At 47.4% G+C, this 10367-nt stretch overlaps 1 protein-coding gene across 3 annotated transcripts in view; it reads right to left on the reverse strand.

The window, feature by feature from the left end:
• The window catches only part of LOC134345477 (unconventional myosin-VIIa-like), a 218210-nt gene extending 208216 nt beyond the window's left edge, over positions 1-9994 (reverse strand). The window contains exons 1-4 of one of the 3 annotated variants that reach the window (XM_063046193.1): positions 9868-9994; positions 8233-8302; positions 2641-2751; positions 1728-1880 (exon numbers count right to left, since the gene is read on the reverse strand). In XM_063046193.1, coding sequence (XP_062902263.1) covers positions 1728-1880; positions 2641-2751; positions 8233-8250 — 282 coding nt within the window. In that variant the 5' untranslated portion in view covers positions 8251-8302; positions 9868-9994. Of the gene's footprint in view, positions 1-1727; positions 1881-2640; positions 2752-8232; positions 8377-8425; positions 8442-9867 lie in introns of those variants that run through there. The other 2 variants (XM_063046192.1, XM_063046195.1) reach the window with 2 other exon arrangements.
• Between the last annotated feature and the right edge of the window lie 373 nt (positions 9995-10367).

Here is a 10367-nt window from a genome sequence, read left to right on the forward strand (position 1 = left end):
CTGTGAGACAAAGACGTGGACATTCTGACATAGCATCACTACCCACAATACAGCTCCTATCAGTGGCGAATGGACACAGGCTTTTATACTGGCACGTCACAGTAATGCTAGCCAATAGGAATCTCCTTGTGCCCAGAGACAGCCCATAATGAACACGCCAACACCAACTATCATCTGCCTGGAGCTGTTTCGGACAGGAACTGTATCTAATGAACTCACCAGTAACAGGAACCACCTGCGCGCCTGTAACAGAAGCTGCCTGTGCAGGTCCTCCTGTAGCAGGAGCCACCTGTAACAGACTCATCTGTAACAGGAGCTGCTTGTGACATGTTTGGTTGTAAAAGGAAGCCAAAAGAGCTCCTGCAATATCAGGAATGCACGAGAGGTCAGGATGGGACACGCCTGTGCTTGGACCACACAACAAGTGGTGCCTGAATGCACAGCAGAGATTGCTCATTAAAGGCATCCAAAATCTTCACTGCCTCAGATTCTACATGACGTTCTACAACAGGAGCAATGGCATTGACTGAAGACTAACATTGTTATAATTCAAGAAAAGGAAAAAAAACTGAGGAGTTAGTCTAACTTTAATACGAACCTATTCCTACAGGATGCTATAAGCCAGAGATAAGTGAAGAGGAAGATTCTGTCTGCATATTTTGCCTGAATGCTTGAAGGAGGTAACAAGGAGGGCCAACGAGGATGGTGTGCTGCATGTGTTCTACAGGGATTTTAACAACTCTTTTGACAAAGTCCCATGTGACAAGCCAGTCAAAATGTTAGAGGTAGCAAGACAGGTTACTAAATGGCAAACAGAATACGTATAGGAGATACAAAATGCTGGAATCTGGAGCACAAAGCAATGTGCTGGAATAGTTTAGTAGGGGTGGTCCTTATCTTTATGAACCAAGGCATGGAATATAAAGCAGAGTAACCATACTGTAATCTTGTCTGTTGAAGGACAGTCATGAAGGAGGGGATGTAGTTACAAGATAAAAATGGAAGATATTAATCTCTGGAACTCTCTGCCCCAGAGGGTGTGGAGGCTAAATTGTTAGAAGTATTTAAGGCAGAGGTAGATAATTTTTAAAAGATCAGAGGAATGGGGACTATGGGGAACTACCTGAGGAGTTGAAGTCAGGAGTAATCATGTATCAGACATGATCATAATGAATGGTCGGGCAGGTTTGAGAGGCCATGTGGCCGAGGCTTGATCCCATTTCCTTGGGTTGTGAGGAGCTCAGGCAGAGGAATTAGGAAAGGCTGGCTCTCTAGGCCAAGGAGTTAAAGGCCATCAGGTGTAGCTTTAACATAGTTAGAGGATCAAAGGGGAGCTGAGAAAACTACTTTCCTCTCGAACAGGGTGGAATGTGGAACTCACTGCCTGAAAGGTTGGCAGAGGCGAAGTCCTGATCACAATTAAACAGTGCTTAGAAAGGGTGGTATCTATGTGGAACGAGCTGCCAGAGGAGCACTTAAAAGACAGGTACATGGATAGGTAAGGTCTAGAGGGATACAGGCCATTTGGGGCCAAATGGGACTAGATGAAAGGGGAATCTTGGTTGACATGGACTGGTTGAGCCGAAGGACCAATTTGCATTATGTATGATGAAGTTGAGATGAAGCTGGGGCTATTTCTGACCATTGTGGGTACTCTGAGCTAACCAGTCTTCTCTAGCCCCATACACTTCCAGTGACTCTGTTAACCCCTTGGCCGAGTGCCTTACGTAAATGACATTCTTCCGATATCGGATGAAGAGGTTCCGCAACATCCCAGCTTCCTTCAGGTCCTCAATTTGGATCATGTCGTCCACTTCCGTCAGCAAGCTGGGGTGCATCAGCTCTACTCGGTGTTTGTCCGCTGCGCCGATCCACAGCTCCTAAACCCAACACAACACCCTCATCAGTCTCACTCCCCGTTCAGCACCCGTGGGTGTTACGTACACCGAGGCCAGAGGCAACATGCCGTGCATGGGATTCATGTTATGCGATTCGACTTTTTTAAATATGACCCCCCCTTCATGCAAACCAACACCCCACCCCCAATGTGTGAGGATCTACATACCTGAGACATGATTGTGGATGCAGAGGTTGTAAGGGGTGGGGCTGGTTGGGCAGAGCATTATGGTTGGGTGGGGGAGTGGAGGGAAAGATGATGGCAGCAAGGAAGAGTATAGTCTGATCATGAGACGAGAGAGAGAAAATCTTGCGGGGAGGGCTCTCTGCCGGCGAGGAGGGTTGTTTGGGAATCTGGAGCAACAATCTGGTGGAGGAACTCAGTGGGTCAGACAGCATCTGCAAAAGGAAATCATCAGTTGATGTTTTGGATTTACACACTCCAGTTGGGGTAGTAAGGGGGAAAAGATATAGTCTGGAAGTCTGTTTGGGGAGAGTGCTTGGGCAAGAGGTTGGTGATGGGGCAGTGGGGTTGTTAACGGGACAGCTGGAGGGTAAGGACCAGAGGGTGGAGATAATCACTGATTTTCAGCAATTGTCAATGAAGAGGGACACTGTAAACTCTCTTGAGATCACAGTTCCAACCCTGGGTTTGGGCCCTGAGGAGACATGAGCGAGACATGCCTCTCTGTGAAGAGGTAGCAATCATCTGGCAAGGGTGTGAAGAGTGGGTTGGACACTGACCTTGCCGTCATCATCCAGCAACAGGATCTTGCTGGAGTCGGTCCGCTTCACCTCTGCCCCAATAGGCACACTGAACTCTCCCCTGTTCGTCTGGAGCCACACATGATCGCCCTGCAAATAGAACCCAGTGTTACACACAGCCCGAGACATAGATCAGCTCTGTGGGACAGAGCTGTTAAATACCTGATACACAGTGAGCTGAACACACACCTAGAATTCACTGCTGCTGGTAGCTCCTACTGATAAATCAAATGCCTGTCCATCCAATATAAAACACTGCAGGCTTCGATTACAGCCTTCAGCTGGAACAGGGTCAACCATCACGGGGTTACTGTTTTATCAATGGGGAGAATGACGACATAGACCGAGTCTCGGAATGTGGCTTAGGTAACAAAGGCAGAGAGTGTTAGAAACACTCGGTGGGTCAGGCAGTGGGCAGAGTAACACTTTGGCTCAACTCAAAACATGAACTCTCCACAGATACTGCCTGACCTCCCAAATGCTTCCAGCATTTTCTGTTTTGTTTTCAGATTTCCAGCACCTGCAGCTTTCGAAAGGGGTTGCGACTGCCGGGATGTGGAGCAGAATAGCAACTGCTGGGAGACCAGTATCTATGGAGGCCGTCGACAGAGCTGAGTGAAGACCCTTCATATGGACTTCGATAGTCAAACCATTCACCCTCTGTCTGTGCGCTCTGTGCTGATGGCCCTGGACCCAGTGGTCACCTTGGCTATCTGTAGTGTGGATGATGGTGGAGCGTCACTCCCTCTGACGCAGTCACAGGTGCCCCCCACCGTTTGAAGCAACTGTCCAATCAGGCATCACTTTGCAGGGAGGCACCTGTCCTCAGCTGTCCTATCAGGTCTCATGTTACAGGCCGCGGTGTCCAGGGACTTTACCCCACCCTCTACTGCCCTCCTTGGTGAAAGATACACGGTGACAAGGACACAAGAGACTGCAGGTGAGAAGGAGTGAGATAATGTCTTCCTATTTGTCAACTTCCACTTCAGGAACGCAAACACAACATGATGATGTTTATCCCAGTACTTTATATACAGTATATTTATTTACTTATTGAGATACAGCACGGAATAGGCCCTTCTGGCCCTTCGAGCCATACTGCCTGTCAGTCCCCTGATTTAATCCTAGCATAATCACAGGACAATTTACAATAACCAATTAACCTACCAACCGGTACGTCTTTGGACTGTGGGAGTAAATGCATACGGTCACAGGGAGAACATACAAACTCCTCACAGGTATCACTGCTCATTGAACCAGGGTGCCTGTACTGTTAAGTGTTGTGCAACTGTGCTGCTGGGGTGACGGGTGAGGTAAAGTCCCTGAACACCGCAGTCTGTAACGTGAGACCAGATAGGACAGCTGAGGACAGCAGGACAGGTGCCTGAGGTCTGATTGGACAGTTGGAAATTCTGTGGCCTGATTGATTCACAATTTGGGCCGATGCACTGACAATAATTCTTAGTCACTGCACGAACCACAGACATGAAGCTTAAAACTGGATAGTAAACCGCTCCTTCTATGGGTCACGGCCTCACAGCACCAGAGATCTGGGCTCATTCCTGACTTTGGGTGCTGTCTGGGTGGAGTTTGTACACTCTCCCTGTGACTATGTGGACCTCCTCCAGTTTCTCTGATTTCCTCCCACGTTGCAAAAGCGTGTAGGTCGGTGGGGTAATTGGCCACTGAAAATTGTCCCAAGTGTGTGGGCGAGCTGTAGAATCTACAGCAGCTTGTAGAGATGTGGGGAGAATAAAAAATGGGATTAGTGTAGAATTGGTGTAAGTCCGTGGCTGATGGCTAGTGCAGACTCAGTGGGCCGAAGGGCCTGTTTCTCTGATTCCTGGAGATGACAAGAGGGTTCCAGTAACCTCTTGTTCACACTAATATTAAAGCACTGGAAAACAACATAAAACACCCTAAAATATCAACAGACTGAAGGAAGAAGCGAGGTTTAACTCAATCTTGATGACACAAGTGGGGAGAAACCACTGTGGGCTTGTCCCTGCACAGCAGCGGTCTTGTTTATGTCAATAGGTGGGGATTTCACAGGACTTGTTTGATGGAGTGGGAGGAAGCCAAGGGGGTTCCCAGTCAGGACACAACACAAAAAAAAACAGGAACGGGAGTAGACCACTCAGCCCTTTGAGACTACCCGCCATTCAATATGATCATGGCTGATCTGTGTTGGTCTCAACTCTTCTTCTGCGACAGTTCCCCAAAACCCTCAATCCCTCAATATTTCAAATATTTACCTCTCCGGCCTCCAGGATCCTTGGGACAGAGAATTCCAGAGATTCACTACCTTCTGAGAGAAGACATCTCTAGTATCTCAGTAACTATGTCCCCTTATTGTAACCCTCCAACTGGTGAAAACATGAACATCAACCCTGTCAAACCATTGTATATGTTTAAATAAGAATACCACTCTTTCTTCTAAACACTGAGGAACATATACTCAAATTGTCCAGCCTCTCTTGACTGAACAACTTCTCATTCCAGGAATTAGTCTGGTGACACATTCCTTCAGACAGCCTTCAATGTTCTATATCCTTTCCTAGGATAAGAAGACAAGACTAATGCGACCAGGTGCGACCTCACCAGCACCCCATACAACTGTAGCAAAGTCTCCCTTTTCTTAAAGCCCCACCTCTTTACAATCAAGACCAACAAATGTTTGCTGCCTGTTGGACCTGCCTGCAGATGATTTTTTGGTTCGCGCACTGGAACATTTGCACTAATAGGATGGTGGCTGCAAATGCAGTTTGAGTCACAGTGAGCTGGGATTTGATGTATTACTGGCCTCCGGCAAAGGACAGAGAGTGAGGATGAGGGTCAGAGGGGAAGGTTAGGAGGGAGCAGGGTAAAGAAAGAAAGGGGACAGAGAGAGAAGAAGGTCAGAGAGGGAGAGAAGTCTGAGGATCGGTGGGGGTAGATGGAGGATTGGGGAAGGTTGAGAGGACAGGGGATGGAAGAGGGGGACTGAAGGAGAGTGGGGGAACAGGGTTTTGGAGGAGACAACACATTGGAGGAAATAGAAGACATGGAAGTGCAGATGAAAGGAGAACGGGATTGAAGGAGAGAGGGGACAGGGGATTGGAGGAGAGAGGGGACAGGAAACAGGGAACAAGGGATTGGAGGAGAGAGGGGACAGGGGATTGGAGGAGAGAGAAGACGGGATTGGAGGAGAGAGAAGACAGGAGACAGGGAACGAGGGATTGGAGGAGAGAGGGGACAGGGGATTGGAGGAGAGAGGAGACAGGAGACAGGGGACGAGGGATTGGAGGAGAGAGGGGACAGGGGATTGGAGGAGAGAGAAGACAGGGGATTGGAGGAGAGAAGACAGGAGACAGGGAACAAGGGATTGGAGGAGAGAGAAGAAAGGGGATTGGAGGAGAGAGAAGACAGGAGACAGGGGACAAGGGATTGGAGGACAGAGGGGACAGGGGATTGGAGGAAAGAGAAGACAGGAGACAGGGGACGAGGGATTGGAGGAGAGAGGGGACAGGGGATTGGAGGAGAGAGAAGACAGGAGACAGGGAACAAGGGATTGGAGGAGAGAGGGGACAGGGGATTGGAGGAGAGAGGGGACAGGGGACAGGGAACAAGGGATTGGAGGAGAGAGGGGACAGGGGATTGGAGGAGAGAGGGGACGGGGATTGGAGGAGAGAGAAGACAGGGGACGAGGGATTGGAGGAGAGAGGGGACAGGGGATTGGAGGAGAGGGGACAGGAGACAGGGGACGAGGGATTGGAGGAGAGAGAAGACAGGAGACAGGGGACGAGGGATTGGAGGAGAGAGGGGACAGAGGATTGGAGGAGAGAGAAGACAGGAGACAGGGGACGAGGGATTGGAGGAGAGAGAAGACAGGAGACAGGGAATAAGGGATTGGAGGAGAGAGGGGACAGGGGATTGGAGGAGAGAGAAGACAGGGGATTGGAGGAGAGAGAAGACAGGGGTTGGATTGAAGCTGGAAGCCCAGCCCCTCAGTTAAAGGACTGTACGGTGAGCTTTCTGTCAATACACTCTGCGTCGCTCATCATTACTTGCCAAGAACACGTCACTACTCACTCAGTCCTGCTTCCTTTATTCTGTTCACTCTCTGCTTCAACTTGGATTCTGACTATTAGCGGCACACAACTCCAATTTGTTTCCGGTACCCTTTCAGTGGATATTTCACTTTGTACGTTATGTTTTACCATGAGCTCTCCAATCTACCAGCCTATTCATTTCCTACCCAGGTTAGATTAATTCCAATGACAGGGTGGTAGCAAAAATCTGAAGGGCCTTTGGTAGTGGTGCAATAAGTAGGGGGTAACAGAGAGTGCAGACAGACTGAGTATAAAACCAAAGAGCAAAACACTTTGCAAGGGCGCAATGGGAACACAATGATACAAATGCAGAGTGTGCTCATGTAAAGCAGGGAGACCATGCAAACTCCACACAGACAGCTCGCAAGGTCAGGATTGAACCAGGGTCTCTGGAGCAGTGGCTCTACCAGCTGCGCACTGTGCCACCCTCAAGCAGACATGGCAGTCACATACACTCACGTTTGACAGGGACTGGATTAGTTAATGAAAGGAGCATTGAGAATTCTTGGCTTGACAGACTTCAAAAGCCAGGACATTGTGCTAAACCATTATCAGTCAAGGGTTAGGCCATGGTCCGTGTATGCAGTGCTTGACACCCAATTTGTGGGCTTCAGAGCTTTGGGGGTGGGATGCAGGGTGCAGATTTACGGTAATACATCCAGGGCTGAGGGACATCAATGGTGGGAAACCCTGAGCTCTTTCCTTTGGAGCAGAGGTTAAGGGGAGATTCAAAGTTCAAAGTTCAAAATGACTTCATTGTCAAAATATTTATCTGCTACCGTACACTAGAAACAATTTTTTTTTTGCAGTCATTTACTGGAAAAAAAGAATTACAACAGAATTTATGAAAAACTATAGATGAACAAAGACTGACCAGTGTGCAAAAGAAGACAAACTGTGCAAATCAATAAAAATTAATAATAATACTGAGAACACGTTGTAAAGAGTCTTTGAAAGTGATTCAGAGGCAGCTCAGGGGCATGGTTGGCAGAGCTGCTGCTTCACAGCTCCAGATATCTGAGCTCGGTCCCGATCTCCGGCTCTGTCTGTGCGGAGTTCGTACATACTCCCCGTGAGTGTGTGGGTTTCCCTGAGATGCTCAAAAATGTGAGAGTTGTTAGTCTAACTGGCGACTGTTAAGTTGGTGAGCGGCTGAATCTGAGGGGAATTGATCAGAATGAGGGATTAAAATGGGCTAGTGTAGGATAGTGTAAATGATGGTGTAGACCTGGTGGGCCATAGAGCCTGATTCTGGTCTCCATCTCCTGACTCTATGTTTAATATTGTACAGATTCACAATAAACAAAAACAAATCTTCCCCTCTGGCAGGCAGCATGAGGCATAAAAGTCCCTAATTTCCAGGGAAAAATCACGATGGCTTTTCACAACAGAAAGAAATTATCTCCCATGTTGCTGTTACCAGATTTCTCTCAGATCAGTAGCAAATTTAGATCAATAAAATAATAATGCAATTCCGTACCACTCTCAGAATGACCATAGCGATCGGCAGCACCTCTCTCTCTCAGTAACTTCAGCACAGAAGAGATTTTCTTAAAAAAGGAAAATTAAAATGTGTGAAGGCACCGAACACGGCGATGATCTGTGGTCTCAGCCTTTCTCTGCTCTGGAATTGAAGAAACAACAGTAACACAGAAACACAGCACAGATTCTACCTGCTTTGAAAAGACTGCGCTGCAGGTGGAATTTGCCTTCAATAAATATATCCCCTGTAGTTTTCTTTCAATTTCCTTTAACTACAACCTGTAGCTCAACAAATGAATTAATTGTGATGTGATGCACACAGTGAGATACTTTGACCCTTTTTAATTAGATCGTCCCACACCCAGAAACATATGCGCAAGAGGGTGTGTGCTTGTGTGTGTGAGAGAGAGACAGAGTGGCTGAGGGATAGAGAAATAGAGAGAGAGAAAATCAGGAGAGAGAATAGAGAGTGAGAGAGAAAAAAAGAATTAATGAGAGAGAGAGACGAAAAGAGCAACAGACTTTTTTTAAACTCAGACACCATCATCTAGAGATCTTCTCTGCCTGTTGGAAGGCTACCAAATTTATCCTCAGGATTTGGGGTTTTGTTAGCAGAGCTGTACAAAGCCCTTCCTGGTTACCTTGAGAAGGTGGAAACAAGCCTTCTCCTTTGATCCAGAGGCTCATTTTAACACCAGGATGGAATGTGCCGACTCAGTGGGTTTTCGACCCAGAGGAGGGAGGGTGCTGAGGGCAAGTATCTGATATATTTACTCTCAAATAAACAAAGGCAAGAGTGGGTAACTTGGATCACACATTAACACAAGTTAATAAGGCAGCAGAGTGGAACAACTAGTAGAGCTGCTGCTTCATAGTGCCAGAGACCCAGATTCAATCCTAACCTCAGTTGCATTCTATGTGGAGTTCTCTATATGATGATGTGGATTTTCCTCAAGTGCGTCAGTTTCCTCCCAAATACCAAAAACATGCAGATTGGCAGATTAATTGGCCACTGTAAATCAACCCTAGTGCATGGGTGAGGGGTGGAATCTGATTACTGTAATATAGGTTTAGTGTAAATGGGTGGTTCATGTCCCCATCGGAGCAAAAGTCCAGGTTCAGCATTATAGACTATATTACTGTAACTTTAACACATTTCTATATCGAAGCACAGTGTTGGAAAGAGACCAGATGCTCAGGCACCATGTGGAGCATAATGACTTGAAGCTAGAGCCAGATGTTTGAGCCAGCCCATGAAAATGAAAGCCAGAAGAAAGACTACCACTGATATCAGTGAAACTGCTGAAAAAACCCATCTGACTCACTCAAACACTCCCAGGGAATGAGGTTTACCCTTTCAGCTCTGACTAGCTGACATGTGACCTCAGATCCAATGCAGGGTGGCAAAATCAAGCTCCCTCCCCTCTACAACAAACTGGGGCCAGTGAGGGATTGACTGATCTTGCCCTAAGTCCGACAATGCAAAGAATGCGTCAAAGAGAACCAGTTAAGCCCTATTCGTTTGTCTGCCTGCACTGCTCTTTCTCAGCACTTGCTTTCTTTTTGCTATCTCAATGTAGATATGTATGGCACAGTCTGTCTGGGTAATACACAAACTAAAGTCTTCCATTACCTGTCAGTACCTGTAACGAGCTCTGAAAGACCAGCTTAACTCAGACCAGATTCCAATAAGAAAGACCAGCAATATATTCCAACATCATGTGCTCACGCATCACTGAAGGGAAGGGCTGATGTTACCTGTTGCCAACAAGTTCAGGAAGGGCAATAGACCATCTGCTGTTGCTTTGACTTTGTGTAGTTCATGTGAACAGAGTCCAAAGAACAGTGCTGTCTGCCCAGAGACTGCCATCCGTACAGGTATCAGTGTGGAGTCAGTGGAGGCTGGTTAATGATTGATAGTTTTTATAATGCACTGAACAATTACACCCAGAAGCTGAGCTTCTGCCGCCCACCAGGACTCACTTGCCATCAACTTCAAGAAAGGTCAGAGTCCGATTTGACATGATATTCCTCATCCCAGCTGGGGCTCATTTCTGACCCAGCCAGCTACAGAAAGGTGTTGGAGTCAGTGCGTAAAGGAAGCTTGCAGTTTAACAGCAAGTAATTGTCTTG

This window comes from Mobula hypostoma, chromosome 4, assembly GCF_963921235.1.
Source record: "Mobula hypostoma chromosome 4, sMobHyp1.1, whole genome shotgun sequence".
NCBI classification, from domain to species: Eukaryota; Metazoa; Chordata; class Chondrichthyes; order Myliobatiformes; family Myliobatidae; genus Mobula; species Mobula hypostoma.